This window comes from Ahaetulla prasina, chromosome 17 (assembly GCF_028640845.1).
Source record: "Ahaetulla prasina isolate Xishuangbanna chromosome 17, ASM2864084v1, whole genome shotgun sequence".
Taxonomy (NCBI): Eukaryota; Metazoa; Chordata; class Lepidosauria; order Squamata; family Colubridae; genus Ahaetulla; species Ahaetulla prasina.
This window is the reverse complement of record NC_080555.1, coordinates 12222769-12241666: the sequence shown is the minus strand read 5'-3', so window position 1 is coordinate 12241666 and position 18898 is coordinate 12222769. Positions and strand designations below refer to the sequence as shown.

The 18898-nt window shown below is 47.8% G+C and overlaps 1 protein-coding gene across 5 annotated transcripts in view; it reads left to right on the top strand.

The window, feature by feature from the left end:
* Window positions 1-3738: 3738 nt before the first annotated feature.
* Window positions 3739-18898, top strand: part of DEDD (death effector domain containing) — a 47238-nt gene continuing 32078 nt past the window's right edge. Inside the window, exons 1-4 of one of the 5 annotated variants that reach the window (XM_058160000.1) lie at window positions 3739-3946; window positions 6055-6270; window positions 13151-13557; window positions 15633-15740. In XM_058160000.1, coding sequence (XP_058015983.1) covers window positions 3774-3946; window positions 6055-6270; window positions 13151-13557; window positions 15633-15740 — 904 coding nt within the window. In that variant the 5' untranslated portion in view covers window positions 3739-3773. Of the gene's footprint in view, window positions 3947-6054; window positions 6271-7530; window positions 7679-13150; window positions 13558-15632; window positions 15741-18898 lie in introns of those variants that run through there. The other 4 variants (XM_058159998.1, XM_058159999.1, XM_058160001.1 and 1 more) reach the window with 4 other exon arrangements.

Below are 18898 nucleotides of genomic sequence, written 5' to 3'. Positions count from 1 at the left end.
GAGGGCCACTTCCGGTCCGTCCCGGAAACCCGTCCGCCGGCGGCCTTGATCTCTAAACAATGGGTTCCTAGGCAATGCTTGGTTCCTCCTGTGCTGCTTCTAGTCTCCGCTGAGCGCTTTGGGGGAGGCGGGAGGATTTTCTTCCTGCTTTAGGAAGGGGTGGGATATATTAGGCCAATTCCTCCTCCATTTTCTGTGTTGTTTCTCTGTGTCAGGGGTCTCCAACCTTGGCAACTTTAAGCCTGGCGGACTTCAACTCCCAGAATTCCCCAGCCAGCTTTAGCTTTTGCTTTTGCTGGCTGGGGAGTTCTGGGAGTTGAAGTCCGCCAGGCTTAAAGTTGCCAAGGTTGGAGAGCCCTGCTCTGTGTCATATATTTATTTATTTATTTATTTATCTTGTCATGTTTATGTAGTGTAATATTGGAGGTGGTGGCCCTTTAAGAGCTGTATATGCAACGAAATTTCATTTTTAATATATGCCAATTAGTGTACATTCAGAGTGACAATGAAGTTATTCATTCCATTCCATTCACATCCCCTCTTTTCTCTGCATCCTTCTGTTGGAAGAAACTTCCATCTGGGTTCAGTTCCAAGTGGGGAAAAAGACTGGAAACATGGAGGCTGCTTGGAAAGATGGTTTAATGGTGGTCAGCTTGAGTTCCTGAACAGAAAAGGGATGAGATCCTGTGCGCTCCCTAGCTTTATGCTTTTTCTGAGCTTTGAACTTTCTGGGGCACAGGAAGAGTATCCTGATCGGTTGTTAGACTCCCAGGGTTGGGGATCTTAGCTAGCCTTGCTGGCTGATGTAATCTTCCCAGGTGCCATGTGGTGAGTTTCTGTTGCCCCCGGGAAGTTCAAAGCTTAGAGAGAGCATAAAGCCAGGGCGCACACAGCACCTCGCCCCTTTTCTGTTCAGGAACTCAAGCCATGTGATCCTGACCACCATTAAACCATCTTTCCAAGCAGCCTCCATGTTTTCTTTCCAGTGTCTTTTTCTCACTTGGAACTGAACCCAGATGTATGTTTTCTTTCAACAGTGGTTTCCTTGTAGATGTTTCATTATCCAACTAGATAACATGAATGCTTATAGGACGTCAGGTTCTGCAATCACTCAACACAGTGAACTAAGTACATGGGATGACTTCGCCCAGCACTTTAGGTTTGTTGGAAGAAATATCCATCTGGGTTCAGTTCCAAGTGGGGACAAAGACACTGGAAACATGGAGCTGCTTGGAAAGATGGTTTAATGGTGGTCAGGATCACATGGCTTGAGTTCCTGAACAGAAAAGGGCTGAGATCCTGTGCGCTCCCTGGCTTCATGCTTTTTCTGAGCTTTGAACTTTCTGGGGCACAGGAAGAATATCCTGATTGGCTGTCAGACTCCCAGGGGGTGGGGGTCTTAGCTAGCTTTGCTGGCTGATGTAATCTTCCCAGGTGCCATGTGGTGAGTTTGTGTTCTATTGTTCTATTGTTCTATTGTGTTGCAAATGATGGTTGACAAAGGTGGGGGGAAATGAGTGAGCTTGGTTGAGGCTTTAATGGCCCATTGACAAAGGTGGGGGGGAGTCAGGAAGCTGCTTTGTCTTTAAATCATGTTTCTCCATTTCTCATCCAGGGAAATATATTCTGCCTTTTAAATATTTTCTAAAATATTTCATTCTTCTAGGAGGGGGGTGGGTGCTAAATTCCTACAGGTTAAAATGTGGTTGATTACTTGGTGCTTTTCAGAATGCTGTTGAGCTCAGCCACTGAAATTTATTTTGCAAGTGAATTTTCACCGGACAGAAGTATAAATTCCACACTCTAATTCTCTTTCCATAGCATCTAAATATGTTCAACTAAAGACACAGATGATCTTCATTAATCTTGTTGCAAGGTTTTTTTTTCCTTCCTTTCAGTGGTTAACAGGTCAAGCCTGTGCTTAAAAGGGATGTAGGAAGGGAAATGAAGAGGTCAGTGATCAGAAAGGAGTCTAAACAGGAGTGTCCAGATTGGGCCATTTTAAAACCTGTAGACCAACTCCTAGAATTCCCCAGCCATTCTTAAGTGCCCATGGTTGGATAACCGTTCTAGAAGTTTATTTTTGTGTAACACAGTCTGGATTTTAGTCAGCAATGTGTTGTTTGTAAGGACTTTGAAATGTGTGATATAATTGACTGCAAAAATGTTGTGTTATCTAGAACAGGGATCTCCAAACTTGGCAACTTTAAACCTGGAGGACATCAACTCCCAGAATTCCTCTGGGAGGGATTCTGGGAGTTGAAGTCCTCCAGGCTTAAAATTGCCAAGGTTGGAGACCCCTGATTTAGATGGTTTGGGAACAGCTTGGATGTTTGCCACCATTTGATGCAATTCCATTTTCCAGTCCTGGCACCTCTGGTTTCCATCAAGGCTGTCACCTTCCCGCCCCCCACTTCCCATTCTCATCTCTCTACATTCCATTACTCCTTCCTTCCCCCTGACAGGATGCCAGCAAAGCGGAGAAGCTTGAAGGTGGCAGATCTGACAGCTATCTTCTGGAGGGAAAAGAGAGGAAATAGTATATTTGCGCATTTTCCTTGTAGCATCTTTGTTTTAGTGGAAGGATCTGTTTTCTTAATAATTTTATCAAAGGAACAGAACAGAAGACGTTGGAAAAGAGGGGATGCGAATGGAATAGAACAGAATAGCTTTATTGTCACTCTGAATGTACACTAATTGGCATATATTAAAAGTGAAATTTCGTTGCATACAGCTCTTAAAGGGCCACCACCTCCAATATTACACTACATAAACATGACAAGATAGATAGATAGATAGATAGATAGATAGATAGATAGATAGATAGATAGATAGAGATATATACAGAGAGAGAGAGAGAGAGAGAAAGATACATATATATATATAGATATATTTAGAGATAGATAGATAGATAGATAGATAGATAGCAAAGCTGGCTGGGGAATTCTGGGAGTTGAAGTCCTCCAGGCTTAAAGTAGCCAAGGTTGGACAGTCCTGATGTAGAAGACACAAGACTCCTTTGAGTTATTTTAATGTTTTTTTTTGCGTGCAACATCTTGTAAATATTCCAATCGCTTAATCAGCTTCCATTAGTGGCACACTCCTGCCCCTTAAGGCCCCGCCCACTCCTGCAGAAAATAACGTCATCGGCCCCGCCCACGCAGGGAGATTCCAGGATCCCCAGAAGGGCTGCGGTGGGGGGGGGAGGAGTGTCACGTGGCGCATATGGGCGGGGTTGCTTGTTTTGGGTTGGCTTGGTAGGCCAGGATGTTTATTTTACACTCCGTCCACGCCCAGAGGCACCTCTCCCAAAAACGAGGCGGCGCCGCTTGTTTCTTTTCTCCCACTCCCCACCCATTCACGTGGGGGGGGCAACTCTCCCCTTTTGCCCACTTCTCGCCCAAGATTGCCCGCCAAGGCGTTCCAATAGCCGCGACGCCGAGCACCTGCCCTTTCCCAAGATGGCCGCTGCTCCGCTTCCGTTAACCGCGCCCTCCGCCCTTCCCGAACATGGCGGCGGCGGCGGCGTTCGATAGCCGCGACGCCTGCCCGTCCTCAACATGGCCGCCGTGGCGTTCAATAGCCGCGACGCCTGCCCGTCCTCAACATGGCCGCCGTGGCGTTCAATAGCCGCGACGTCCAACATGGGCATCCTCTCGGGGCTGCGCCTCCACCCCGCCCCGCCCCCCCCCCGGTTCCAGTCATAAAAATGGCGCTTCCCGCCTCGCCGCGCCCACGGGTTGGAACGGGGTCGGTAGGTCAGGGAGGCCCGGATGTCGCTTCTCTCCCTCTCGCTCTCTCCGTCTCTGGGTAGGAGGCGCCGGTTGCCCGGATGTTCCTGTTGCTGCGGCGGCGGCGGCGGCGGCGGCGCCCGTGGTCGGGTCGTCACCGGGGGGCGCGGAGCGGCTGGGCCCAACATGGCTTCCCCGGCGGCCCTGAGGAGAAAGTGAGAGGGGGCGAGGCGGGCGGGGCGGGCGGAGGGTGGGAGGAGCCAGGGGCCTAATTGGGGAGGGGGCGGCCGAGGAAGGGAGGGGCCGGCCCCGCCCCGTGGCCCTGAGGCAGGCATTCCTGGGGAGGTGGCGGGGAGGGAGGAGGCCGGAGCCCCAGTGGCTGAAGTTGCTGCGGGCGGGGAGGGGCCAGACCCTAATTGGGGAGGGGAGCTCGACCCTCCCTATATGAAAGTTATCCCTTCCTGCAGGGCGAGGCGGGGGTGGGTGGGTGTTCAAGGCCCTCCCAGGAGGCTGCAGGGGTGGGTGGGTGGGAAAGACCTCGGGGGTCTTTGGGGTTGGAGGAGGGAGTATTGGGCTTCGCAGGCCTGGCTCTGAGACGCCCCCCCCCTCAGGTGGGTCAGGCCAGACTGAAGGGGGGGGCCGGGAGAGGCTGCTGGGTCACTCCTGGCCTCCACCAGCTGCTCTGCCTTGCCAGCCAGTCCTCTGGGCCCCCAAAGCCAGGAAATGGAGCCGGCGGGGTGGGGGGGCGCAGAGCCGTATTTGGGGATTCTCAGAGGGGGTTTGTTGCTGGTGGGGCCTGTGGGGGAAGTTGGGAGAGGGAGGAAAATAATCGCCCGTATTTTAACCCAGAGGTCTCCAACTGTGAAGACTTGGGGGGGGGGGGGCTTCGGTTCCCAGAATTTCCCCCCATTCAGTCCTCAACTTACGGCCACGGTTGAGCTCAACGTCTCCATTGCGAAGTCAGACCAGGGTTAAAGTGAGTTTTACCCCATTGTAGGACCTTCCTCGCCACAGTTGTTAAAGTGCATCGTTGCAGTTGTTAAAAGTTAGTAACGTGGCTGTTAAACGTGAATCTGGTTTCCCCCTTGACTTTGCTGGTCAGAAGGTCGCAAAAGGGGGAATCGCGTGACCCCAGGACGCTGCGGCCATCATAAACATGTTGCCTGAATTTTAATCACGTGACCGTGGGGATGCTCCAATGGTCATTAAATGTGAAAAAACGGTTATAAGTGCTTTTTTTCAGGGCCGTTGTAACTTTGGATGGTCACTAAGTGAACGGTTGTAAATCGAGGATTTCCTCTGTGCTGGTTGGGGAATTCTGAGAATTGAAATCTGCAAGTCTTAAAAGCGGCCGAGGTTGCAGATCTCAGCTTTAGATCATAGATCTCTTAACCGATCAAACGGTAGATCAGGTGCAACCGGGCCCATCATTTGCAGTTCTAGTTTTCTTGCTTGGTTGAGAAAGGTTTATTTCAGTAGGTTTCTGTTTTAAAGCAATTGGAAATTGTTTCGGGTTTAAAGAAAAGTTCGGCATTTAAAGAAGAAAGCAAAACATTTTGTTGAAAGGGGAATTAGGGTTTTGTCAACACACAGCCTCTTGCACTGATGATGTTACCTAGTTGGGTCATGAAATGTCTGCAGGAAAGCAAGCAAGTTCAAGGCGCCCACAGTCCTCCTCCTCCTCCCCCCCCCCTTCTAGCACTGATTATGTTATTAGATTGATTATTGTTAATTGGGACACCAGGACCCCACAGTTCTCTTCTTCTTCCTCCCCCTCCTCCCGATAAACCCCACTCTCTTCACTGATGATGTTCCCTACTTGGGTCATGAAACGTCTGCAAGGAAACAACTAAGCTCAGAGAACAACAAGGACCACAAAAACTGCACAATTAAGGAGGCTCCTGTAAGCAAGGAGAAAAGTTTTTGAATATCCTTTGTCACATATTCTTTACAGACATAAGCCAACCACTACCATAGTCTAAATATAGTAGTCTCAATTATCTTCATTCTTACCCTATGATCATCCCTTCAGCTACTTTTGAGTGACTGAAAAACTATATTCAGCCTGGGGAGAGGGACGCCCTTGCCTGTGGTCGGGAGAGGACGGAAAGAATAGAATAAAAGAGTAAAAGAGTTAGAAGGGACTTCGGAGGCCTTCTAGTCCAACCCTCTACTCAAGCAAGAGATCCATTCCAACTGTCCAATATCTTCTTAAAAACCTCCTGTGGTGGAGCTCCCACAACTCAAGCAGGAAAGAAACTCAGTTGAAGTTTGCAGATCATTTTGGGAGGCTCTTATTCATATCATTTTTTCTTTTTTGCAGCATGAACATTTTGGCTGTGAGGCATAGACTGAAATATAACTCTAGGAGAAAACTTACACTGTTAAGAGCCACATATGAAATCTCTTTGCCGGGGCAGGGGCTATTCCCTTTAAAAAACAGTTTAAAAATTTGTGTGTTCATACCTGATCCTTTGTGCCTTATCACTTATGCAAGACATGGCCAAGCAGGAATCTCAGAGAATAACAAAGAAATAAGGTTAGTGTGCCATAGGTTGTCATAAGCTAAAATATCTCTCAAGGGCTGCCATATAACACAGAGATCTTCAAACTTGGCAGCTTTAAGACTTGTGGACTTCAACTCCCAGAATTCTCCAGCCAGCTAGGCTGGAGAATTCTGGGAGCTGAAGTCCACAAGTCTTAAAGCTGCCAAGTTTGAAGACCTCTGATATAACATAACCAGTGGTTCATTAACATAAGTAGAGCACAATGCTGCCTTACCTTCCTCTTGACTGACCTGCCCTTCTAGGTGAGACAGGGATGAGTTTTCAGGGCTGTCGAGAAGTTAAATCTCTAACAGGAGATCTCTTGATACCTTTGAGAGAGACTTTTAAAACGACACTTTGACCACCATAACTGAAACATGTGGAATGGAGTTGTGGCTTGCTTTTAGCATCTTGTGCATATTTGAAGGAAATGATTTGGTAACTAGGGTTAAACTCTGGCCATTATTGGTGCTCTCTGAGCTTGGTTGTTTTCTTGCAGACATTTCATGACCCAGCTAGGTAGCATCATCAGTGCTGGAAGGGAGGGGGCAGGGGTGCTATTCAGCAGGTTCTGGAGAACCGGTAGCGGAAATTTTGAGTAGTTCGGAGAACCAGCAAATACCACCTCTAGCTGGCCCCAGAGTGGGGTGGGAATGGGGATTTTGCAGTATCCTTCCCCTGCCATGCCACGCCCACCAAGCCACGCCCACAGAACCAGTAGTAAAAAAATTTGAATTCCACCACTGGGAGGTGGAGTTGTGGAGAGGAGGAGGAGGAGAAAGAAAGGGACTGTGCGGTCCTTGGTACTCTCTGAGCTTGGTTGTTTTCTTGCAGACATTTCATGACCCAACTAGATAACATCATCAGTACTGGAGGGAATGGGGATTGTGGAATGAAAGAGAAGGAGAAGTGACGGAGGAGGAGGAGAACTGTAAGGTGCCTGGCTGTTCTCCGAGCTCTGTTCTTATTTTGGCAGATGTTTCATGACCCAACTAGGTAACATCATCAGTGCTAGAAGGGAGTAGGGTTTGTGGAGCGGAGGAGGAAGATTGTGAGGTCCTTGGTGTTCTCTGATCTCGGTTGTTTTCTTGCAGGCAGTTTCATGACCCAACTAGGTAACATCGATGCTCAAAGGGTCTGATCTCTGTTTAAATACAACTGGCAAGGCAAACCAGTGAAAACATCCGCAAGAAACCAACCGGCCTCAGGGAGCACCTGCCTATTTGAAGACGGGCCTGTTTAGTGAAGTGAGAGTCTTTGAACCCTTCCGTTATTTTGGCGATCTCTGGCGTGAACTAGGGACATTGCTTGGAAAACCTATGGAGTGCATTGCAGGGAATTTTAAACCACGTGGTTTCAAAGGCCAGCTCGCCACACAGAAATATTGTGACTTTTTGGCATGTAAGTGTCCCTCCCTCCTGTTCTCGGTATAGTCCTGCACAACCCACCCTTTCTATCAGGCGAATTGTAAACCTTGTTTCAAAGAATTGCGAAGATGCACGGCGTCAGAAGTGGGGCTGGGGGGAGTGTCCTATCTGGTGTGCAAACGTGTCGGATCCATTGTTACTTTCGTGCCACAGAAGTGAATCTGGAGCGCTTGTTAAGGGTGGCTGCTTGAAAAAGACTGAACTATTTTGAGTTTAGATATATTATCTCAGTAATCCTGCAGGCATCAGATCAGCATAATTACCCCTCGCTCTGAGTGAAGGGCCTTAAACCTTAAAGTGTAGGCCACTTATTTTTTTAAAATGAAACCAAACTGACTCGTATATGTTCGTGAAACTTCCGGATTATTTGTTATTCACCGGATTTGTTTTCCTTCAAGGACTCGAGTCCTCGACTTTAGTGACCGCTCGGCACGGAAAAAAGTGACTTAGAACTAAGTTTTCACAGTTATAACTTTTGCAGGATTTCCATGGTCATGTGATCAGAATTCAGCCTCTTGGTGATTGGATCTGCACTGAGATCTGGAAGCCCCCAAAGAGGAAAGGGGTTTTACCCCAGATGCTGGGCCTGCATGTCAAGTGGACCCAGTATGTGTGCAGTTTGTGTGGTGAATTTGTTGTGGCATGCCTTGGTCACTATATTACAATTTTTTTTTAATTCTGTGGAGGGGGGGATTGGTTTGTTTATAGTAGCTTTATTATATTGTTTCCTTGTCGATCGTTGTTAGCAATCTTGCCTAAGGACTTGCCTAAGGTAGTCCTCAACTTACCACCATGGGTGGGTTGAATCAATGCGTAGTGCTAAGCGATTTGTTTTGGGTTCACTGGGATCAGCATGAATCTAGGTCTTGTGCAGATCATCCTTGACTTAATGACCACAGTTGAGCCCAAAATTTCCATTGCTAAGCGAAACCGTGGTTAAGTGGGTTTTGCCCCGTTTTACGACCTTTCTTGCCACGGTTGCGAAGTGAGTCGTCGCAGTTGTTAAGTTAGCCACAACGGTTGCAAAGTGGATCTGGTTTGTCCGAAGGTCGCAAAAGGGGATCGATCACATGACCCCGGGACATTGAAACCCTTATAAACTATGAACCAGTGTCTGGATTTTGATCATGTGACCATGGGGGTTGGTGCAGTGGTCATAAGTGTGAAAAACGGTCACGTTACTTTTCCCCCCCCAGTGCTGTTGTAACTTCCAGGGGTCACTAAACCAGGGGTCTCCATCTTTGCTGGCTGAGGGACTCTGGGAGTTGAAGTCCACAAGTCTTAAAGGGACCAAGGTTGGAGACTCCCAGCTTTGCTGGCTGAGGGACTCTGGGAGTTGAAGTCCACAAGTCTTAAAGGGACCAAGGTTGGAGACTCCTGCTTTGCTGGCTGAGGGACTCTGGGAGTTGAAGTCCACAAGTCTTAAAGGGACCAAGGTTGGAGACCCCTGCACTAAACTGATGGTTGAGAATTACCTGTAGTTGTTTCTTTATTGGTTGCATTTTTATCCTCCCTTTTCACTCATAGTTTACGGCGGTATACATGGAGGTCTCCCCTAATTTTATTCCTCCACAGCAACCCTGTGAGCTAGCTTGGGGCGACATCGTGACTGTCCCAGAATCATTCTGTCATCTTCAAAACTTTGGACCGGTCTGGATTTTACTCCGTGCCCGACTCTTCACGTACCCATCATCCTCACCCCGGTGTCCTCCACGGCCTTCCGGAGTTTGTCCAAATTCACGTTCATTGCTTCGATGATGCTGTCTAACCCAGGGGTCTCCAACCTTGGTTGGACTTTAACTCCCAGCTTTGCTGGTTGAGGGACTCTGGGAGTTGAAGTCCACAAGTCTTAAAGGGACCAAGGTTGGAGACCCCTGGTCTAAGCAATCCTGGTCCCATGTCAGTGCAGTACTTCATTCCCACTAGTCAGTTACGATCAGGTGAAAATTGTGGATCGTGCATCAAACCATGATTAAACATGACATCCCACGATGTGTGAATGCATGGATCTAATGTACGTTGGCTATTTACAAGCGGCTTTCTGAGATCCCGGAGAAGTTATAAGGAGTTGAACTTATAACATATTTCTTCATGAAAAGCTCTGGACCAGTGAAGTTGAGAAATATGGGTGGTCCTCGACTTACGACAGTTCGCTTAGTGACCGTTTGAAGTTACAACAGCATTGAAAAAGGTGACTTAACAACCGTTTTTCACACTTACGGCCGTGGCAGCACCCCCAGGGTCATGTCATCTACATTTGGATGCTTGAGAGCTGGTTCTTATTTATGACGGATCACAGCGACACAGTGTGTGTGTCGTTTTGTGACCTTCTAACAAGCAAAGTCAATGAGGAATCCCGTATCCACTTAACCGTGTTACTTAACAACTGCAGTGCTTCACTTAACAACTGTGGCAAGAAAAGTTGCAAAATGGGGCAAAAGTCGCTCAACAGATTTCTCAGAGCATAAATTTTGGGTTCGATTGTGGTCGTAAAACGAGGACTATTTCCTAATCGATACGGGACCAGACAGTCTTCCTGATGGACCAAGGGTCTCCAACCTTGGTCACTTTAAGACTTGTGGATTTCAACTCCGAGGGTTCTGGGAGTTGAAGTCCACAAGTCTTAAAGTTGCTAAGTTTGGAGACGCCTGTTAAGGACAATCTTAGTGTTTTCTTTCCTTCTCGTCTCTTCCCTTCCTTCTTTTCTAGTTTGGATGGTTGAGATATTCAGGCACCTTTCTTGCACAGGCAGTCCTTGACTTATGACCGTTATTGAGCCCGCAATTATGCTCATGTCCTATTGGTTTGTAAGCAGGTCGTTATGCGAACGTGACTGATTTTATGACCTTTCTTGTAATGGTTGTAAGGTGAATCCTGTATGGTTAAGTACAATCATTGTTTGCTATGGGGCATTTTTTTTTAAACAGGAAACGAAATAACAGTTTTTGGCAAATCCATAAATCATGGTCTTGCAACCGCAGGACATGGCAGGCAGACGTAAAGTGGGGGGCGGGCAACCTTTGGAATTTCAAATCCAGGGAGAAAGTACCTTTTCCTGGGTCTGTCGTAACTTTGAACGGTTGCTTAAACCACCGGTTGTAAGTCAAAGGACTTTTATTTGGATTGACTAGGTGGCTCAGTGGCGAAGAGGCTGAGTTGTCGATCAGAAAGGTCCGACAGTTCGGCGTTTCAAATCCCTAGTACAGGCCGCCTGCCTGCGGGAGCAAGGGGTTGGACTAGATGACCTCCAAGGTCCCTTCCAAATCTGTTACTGTTACTGAAGGCTTCTTTAACTGCAGGGGTTCCTGGGCACAGTTCCGGTGTTCCTTTAAACAAGGCTGTCTGCAAATGGCTCTCATATGGTGACTTTATTAATTTTTTTATTTTATTTACCAAGACAATTCCTTGTGTGTCCAATCACACTTGGCCAATAAAAAAAATTCAATTCTATTATTTATTTTGCAAAGCATATATAAGATTACAGGTAAAAGTATAAACATAATTTGAATACATGGAAAGAGTAAGTAAGGAATATTAGGACAGGGACGGTAGGCCCGCTGGTGCACTTATGCATTTGCTGATATGGCCGTCACATGGCGGAGTGGTGGTGGGGGGAACTAATCGGCACAGGATACAGTTGGAATTTGCTCCTGGGGTCTCCTCCTTGAGGAGGGGGTTGGACTAGAAGACCTCCAAGGTCCCTCCCAGCTCTATTCTGATTCGAATGTTGTGTGAAACGGTTGAACCCAGCAGGCAGGTCCCTGGCCTGGAAGTCTTGCTTGTATTTTTTTCAATTAAAAAGAAAAAAAAATCAATTTTGAGTAAAAATCCTTATTTTCCTGCTCCCGGCCTCCCTCCCCTCCCCTCCCCTTCCCCCACCAAAGTATTTTTAAAGATACTCCTTAAGTGCCTTTGGCACCAAAAGACCAGGCCCTGGCCAAGAAGTGTTCTTCACCATGTCAGTTGGGCCTTGATCCAAGAAAACCAGTAATAAAAGGATCGTATTTTCATTGCATTCAAAACGCTTCCTTGTAGAAGAGAAGAAGCCTTCTAAGGTTTTGGCCTGTCCCAAAATTCTCCTTACCAGCTTGGTTGCTTCTTCTGGCATGTGAGAGTCTGAAGCCTCGGAGGGGGTCTTTCTTCCTGTTTTCCTCAGAGTCCTAGAAATACCCCCTCCCCAAACAAGGCCGGGGGGGGGGGATAGAACACCTGGCTGCGGAAAAGAGGCAATTGTGGGGCCCTTGGTGCTCCCTGAGCTGGGTGGTTTTCGTGCAGACATTTCATGACCCAACTCGATAACAACATCAGTGCTAGAAGGGAGAGGGGTTGGAGAACGAGGAGGACAACTGTGGGATCCTTGATCCTTTGTTTCCTCGCACACATTTCGTTGCCAAATTAGGCAACTTCAATAGTGCTAAACAGAGAGCCAAGCCCCCCCTCCCTACTAGCATTAATGATGTTTCCTAGTTGGGTCGTGAAAAGTCTTGGGAGCCCCAAAGACCCCACAGTCCTCCTCCTCTACGCAAACTTCACTCCCTTCTAGCATTTATGGTGTCCCCTAGGGCAGGCATCTCCAACCTTGGTCACTTTAAGACTTGTGGACTTCAACTCCCAGAGTTCCTCAGCCAGCAAAGCTGAACCAACTAGGGCAGGGCTCTCCGACCTTGACCACTTTAAGACTTGTGGACTTCAACTCCCAGAATCCCTCAGCCAGCAAAGCTGAACCAACTAGGGAAGTCTACAAGTCTTAAAGTGGCCAAGGTTGGAGACCCCTGCCCTAGTTGGTTCATGGAACATCTGGAAGAAAACCACCAACCTCAGTTAGCAACCGAGGACCCCACGGTTTCAACCCAGAGCTACAAACCCCCTCTTCTGGAGATAACTCTGAATAGTCCCGGCTGTTCCTTCCGTCAGAGGAAGTAGAGACCCTGCCAGTTGCACTCCATGCCAGTTGGCCTCTTGAGTGCATGCTTTGAAAGTGCCAGCTGTCATCTTGTGAGGGCTTCGTGTGGCTTTGTTATGGCATCAGGTATCAGGCCCCATTTTGCGCCAGTTGTTCTTGTCGGTTGAAACTCTGGCTGGGTTGGGTTGCCGTTGGGTCTGGCAGCGAAGCTGGCCTTTTGGGGGGTGGGTGTGTGTATCTGTGCAGAGGTCTGCAAGAAAGCAACTGTGCTCAAGAGAGCCCCAAGGAGCCCACAGTCCTCCTCCTCCTCCTCTCTGCAAAAACCCTTCCCTTCTAATTCTGATGATATTACCTGGTTGGGCCATGAAACGTCTGCTTGGTGGCTTACCAAGCTCAGAGGACCCCACAGATTAAGTTACTACTAGGCAAAACCATTCAGGGCAGCCAGTTGGCTCTTCTTACCCTCGTTCAGGCCGAATTGCAGCCTAAAGGTGCTACCAGGGGCCGGTGGCTCTGACCAAAACTTGTTTTCCTCTCTTCCAGTGCCCCAGGTGAAGGAGACCCGCCGTCCCCTCAGTTCCCCTGGATGCTGGGCGGCCGGGGCCGGTTCTCGCCGTCGCTCAAGATGGCGACCTTGAAACGGAACCACCAACAAGCCTGGCCGGAGGAGGAGGGGGACCGGGAGCACGGCCTCTACAGCCTGCACCGCATGTTTGACATTGTGGGCACCCACCTGACTCACCGCGACGTCCGTGTGCTGTCTTTCCTCTTCGTGGACGTCATCGACGACTACGAACGGGGCATGATCCGCAGCGGGCGGGACTTCCTCCTGGCGCTGGAGCGACAGGGCCGCTGCGACGAGACCAACTTCCGCCAGGTGCTGCAGCTGTTGAGGATCATCACCCGCCACGACCTGTTGCCCTACGTCACGTTGAAGAGGAGGAAGGCTGGTAGGTCGCCTCCCGCTTGTCTTTCTAAGGGTGTGCGTGCGTATAGACCAGACATGTCAAACTCAAGGTCCGCGGGCCAGATCCAGCCCGTGATGTGTTTAGATCTGGCCCGCAAGCAGTCAAGTAGGAGGAAGTGATTGGCATGGTCATTAAGTGGATCTGCCTCTCCCCTTGGGTTTTGCTTGTCAGAAGCCGACTGGGATGGTCAGTTATGACCTTTGAACTCTTCAACCATCCTAAATACATGCTGGCTGCCAACTGCCTGTATTTTGATTATGTAACTGGGGAGATGTTGCGACGGTCACAATGCAAGGACCAGTTGTAAGTAACTTTTTTCTGTGCTGTCCTAAGTTTGAATTACAACCATTGCTAAACTAATAGTTGTAACTTGAGGACTATCTGTACAGAATTGACCAAGCTGGCTGGGGAATTCTGACAGTTGGAAGTCCAGAGATCTTAAAGTGGCCCAGGTTGGGAACCATTGCACTGAGCCATTCATGGAGATTTCTGTTGTGACCCAGGCCCAAGTAGGTAGTAGGAAACTCAGTCTGTGAAACCAACAAGCAAACTTTATTCGAACAGCTGAGAATTCACTCACTGCCAGTCAAAGCAAATGCTTCATAACACAGTTCTTCAGTCTTATCACCAACGTTGATCTTATTAGGCAAACGGCCAAAGGCTTTTCTTGGCAAAAGTTCAAAAGCAGAAGATGCCGACAAGAAATAAATGCAGCAAGACAAAGAGCAAGTCTATCGACGTTGTTTTCCGACAAAGAGCCCAAGAGCCGTTGCTGCTGTTTTAAGCCTTATGGGAGGGGCCAATCATCTCCTGGCCTTACTCCTGAGTGGTCCTCTCTGCTTCAGCTGCTCTTGCCTTCTGGCAGCTCTTCTCATGCATGCACTAGGAACAGACTCCTCCTGTTCCTCTGCCTCTCTATTGTGAGCCTCTGGAGGCTTCAGAGTTCACACATCACTTCCCGATGGCCCTGGCCCCACCTCTGCCTCCGACACAGAGCCCTCATCCGGGCCTTCCCCAGCCTCCAGGACTGGCCCACGCTCTTCCTCAGCCTCATCGCTGTCCGACTCTGTTGCCAACTCCACTGGCGGACCACAACAATTTCTGCAAGTTTGCCAAGCTGGACGCTGCACACATATGGCCGTGTGTAGCCACCCAAAAGATGTCATGCAACTTGTGCAGTGACGTTTTTGCGTTATTTCACTGTGTTAGACAACTCACCTGTCTGATCCTTCAGCTGAATTCCATCCCGCTGCTTTTAAGAAACTTACCAAAACAAAACAAAACCCAACCCTGTGAAGTTTGGTCAATTGCAGGGGTCTCCAACCTTGGCCACTTTAAGACTGGTGGACTTCAACTCCCAGAATCCCTCAGCCGGCAAAGCAGGGGTCTCCAACCTTGGCCACTTTGGCAACTATTTGGCTGAGTAAGTTATAAAAAAATGCTTTAAAAAAAAAAAAAAGGTTCCGACAATTGCGTGGCTCACCTGTGATTGTTGGAGCCTCTTTTTTTTTTTAACCTTTTAAAAGCATCCTTTTTACCTTTTTACATCCTATTCCTACCATTCGGGTGGGAAAAGCGAGCAAGCCAGAAAGAAGCGCCAAGCAGGCGACCGGGCAATTGGGCGGGCATGGGCGGGGGTGAGGGGGCAGGGATTTTTGCTACCGGTTCTTCAAACCACCCGCCACCATTGCTACCAGATGGCCCAAACCGGGAGCATTTCACCCCTAATTCAGATGCTTGGCAACTGGTTCACCTTTATGACGGTCGCAATGTCCTGGGCTCACGCTTTTGTGACCTTCTGACAAGACAGTGGGGAAGCCCGAATCGCTTAACAACCAGGTTACCCACTTACCAATTGCAGCGATTCACTTAACAACTTTGTCCAGAAAGGTTGTAAAATGGGGCAAAATTCGCTTAAGAACTCTCTCACTTTGCAACAAAAACGTTGGGCTCAATTTTCGTAAGTGGAGGACTACCTGTGTTTCAAATTATTTTTTTTATATATATATTGTTGGCAGTTTGTCTTTCACGCGTCGTTTTCCTTTCTTCCTCTTCAGTGTGTCCGGACCTTGTAGATAAGTATCTCGAGGAGACTTCGATCCGCTATGTGACCCCCCGAGCCCATAGCAATACGGAACATGTCCCCGTGCACCAACACAAATCTGGTGAGTTTTTCATACGTGTCTCCACCTTCAAAAGCTGTGTCTCCGGATGCTGTAATGTTTGTACGCTTTGGTTTGGCTTAAAGGTCACCTCTTGGCAGTGTTGAAACCAAACTTGGGTCACCCCAGCACAAAAAATTTTTTGTTGAGACTCTAAAATGAGTGTAGAGAAGAGCAACAAAGATGATTAGGGGGCTGCGAGCTAAAACATATGAAGCACAGTTGCAGGAATTGGTCTGTGTAGTCTAGGGCAGGGATCTCCAATCTTGGCAACTTTAAGCCTGGAGGACTTCAACTCCCAGAATGCCCCAGCCAGCAAAGCTGGCTGGGGCATTCTGGGAGTTGAAGTCCTCCAGGCTTAAAGTTGCCAAGATTGGAGACCTCTGGTCTAGGGAAAAGAAGGATTAGGGGGGACATGATACCAGCATTCCAATATTTGAGGGGCTGCCACAAAGAAAAGGGGGTCAACCTATTCTCCAAAGCCCCTGAAGGCAGGACAAGAAGCAATGGGTGGAAACTAATCGAGGAGAGAAGCAACCTGGATTAAGGAGAAACTTCCTAACACTGAGAACAATGAACCAGTGGATCAGCTTTGCCTTCAAAAGTTGTGAGTGCTTCATCACTGGAGGTTTTTAAGAAGATTCTAGATAGCCATTTGTCTGAAACGGTGTAGGTTCTCCTCTTTGAGCAAGGAGTTGAACTAGAACAATGGTCACCAATTGGTGTTCCGTGGACCACAGGTGGTCTGCAAAAAAAATTTTGGTGGTCCGCAGAAAAATTATTTGCATTTTTTATATTGCACTAAATACTATTTATTTATTTATTTTTTAAATCATATTAGTGGTCCACGGGATTTAAAATTATGAATTTAGTGGTCCCTGAGGTCCGAAAGGTTGGTGACCCCTGGACTAGAAGACCTCCAAGGTCCCTTCCAACTCTGTTACAGGGGTGAAATGTTTCTGGTTCGGACCAGGTCGGCCGATCCGGTAGCAATGGCGGCAGGTGGTTCGGAGAACCAGTAGCAAAAATCCCTGCCACCCCCCACCTACCCCCGCCCATGCCCACCCAATCACCTGGTCGCCCGCTTGCCGCTTCTTTTAAAAAATGCTTTTAAAAGTAAAAAAAAAAAGGCTCTGACAATCCCGTCAGAGCCTTTTTTTTACTTTTAAAAGCATTTTTTTACAACCTATTCGGCCAAAGAGGGTGTAAAAAAATGCTTTTAAAAGTTCAAAACAAAGATCACACGCCACAGCTTATCACCCCCGCCACACACATCCCCCGCACACTGTTCTACTTACCCCATGCCTCCTTTTGGTGGTACACACTGCACATGTGCGTGCGCAGCGCGCATGAGTAGCCAGCGAACCGGTAGATAACCGGTTCAGATTTCACCACTGGTCTGTTTATTTATTTATTTATTATTTCAATTTCTATACCGCCCTTCTCCCGAAGGACTCAGGGCAGTTTACAGCCAACTAAGAACAACAAATACAAAAATTAAAAACAAATTTAAAAGATTAATTTAGATAGGCTGAGAATACTAAAAACTACTAAAATCCCCATTAAAAACTATTAGGCCAGTCCTGCATGATGGAATAAAAGAGTCTTCAACTCACTGTTATTGTTATTGTCTATGGTTAGATTTTCTCTCCCATAGGTCTTTGTTCTATGTACCATTAAACGAATGGTTATACATCGAGGACTCGCCTGTAGTTAAATTTTGGGGTCGGGGGGGGAGGGGTTATTGCAGAACTGGGGAGACACCAAGCCAGCTGCGTTGCCTATATTTGTATGTTCTGGTTCTCATGGAAGTTGAAGCGTTTTGAAGATCGTGAATAGGAAAGTGAGGTTTTCGGTGTTGAGCCCTAGGGCCAAAGTTTCATGGCCTCTTGAGCTCTTTAATCTCCATAACACAAAATCTAGGACAGGGGTCTCCAACCTTGGCAATTGGGATCCTCGGTTGCTAACTGAGGTTGGTGGTTTTCTTCCAGATGTTCCATGAACCAACTAGTCCAGGGGTCTCCAACCTTGGCAACTTTAAGACTTGTGGACTTCAACTCCCAGAGCTCCTCAGCCAGCTTTGCTGGCTGAGGGACTCTGGGAGTTGAAGTTCACAAGTCTTAAAAGTGGTCAAGGTTGGAGACCCCTGATCTAGGACTTTAACTTGCAGTGTATTTATTATTTAATAATAAACCGGGAAGGGGGGGTGTCTTTAATTGGTTTGTCCTGTGGTTGTAGTGATTGGTTGTGTTTGAGATGTTTCTGATGTATGGTAGTGACATCCTCTGGGTTAATAAAGTAACCTGGGCATCCATTTTGTGGGAAGATCCCGTCCAGGCGGTCTGTTTTCTTGTCTCTGTCTATTAATAGGACTTAGAGGAAACTCTAATTGTATTGCAGGTCACAGCATTAGAGGATTACAGAAGCTGTAAAGGGTTCACAGGCTATCTGTCACCGTTACATGCCACTCATTCTCTCACAGGCTACTCTCTTACAGGAAAACACAGGCAAAATATTCCTTTCCTTTCAGCAGAAACAAGAGAGAAAGAGAAAAGAGAGAGAAAGAGAAAGAGAGAGAAAGGGAGAGAGAGAGAGAGAGAAAGGAGAGAGAAAGACAAAGGAAAGAGAGAGAGAGAAAGGAGAGAGAGAGAGAAGAGAGAGAGAGAAAGGAGAGAGAAAGAGAAAGGAGAGAGAGAAAGGGAGAGAGAGAAAGGAGAGAGAGAAAGAGAGAGAAAGAAAGTGGGAGAGAGAAAGGAGAAAGAGAAAGAGAAAGGAGAGGGAGAGAGAAAAGGAGAGAGAGAAAGGAGAGAGAGAGAGAGAGAGAGAGAGAGAAGGAAAAGAGAGTAAGTAAGAGAGAGAGAGAGAGAGAGAGAGAGAGAGAGAGAGAAAGGAGAGAGAGAAAGGAGAGAGAGAGAGAGAGAAAGTGGGAGAGAGAAAGGAGAAGAGAAAGATAGAAAGAGAGAGAGAGAGAGAAAGGAGAGAGAGAGAAAGGGAGAGAGAGAGAGAGAGAGAGGAGAGAAAGGAGAGAGAGAGGGAGAGAGAGAGAGAAAGGAGAGAGAGAGAAAGGGAGGGAGAGAGAAAGGAGAGAGAGAGAAAGAGAGAGAGAGAAAGCGGGAGAGAGAGAAAGGAGAAAGAGAGGAGAGAGGCAGAGAGGGAGGGAG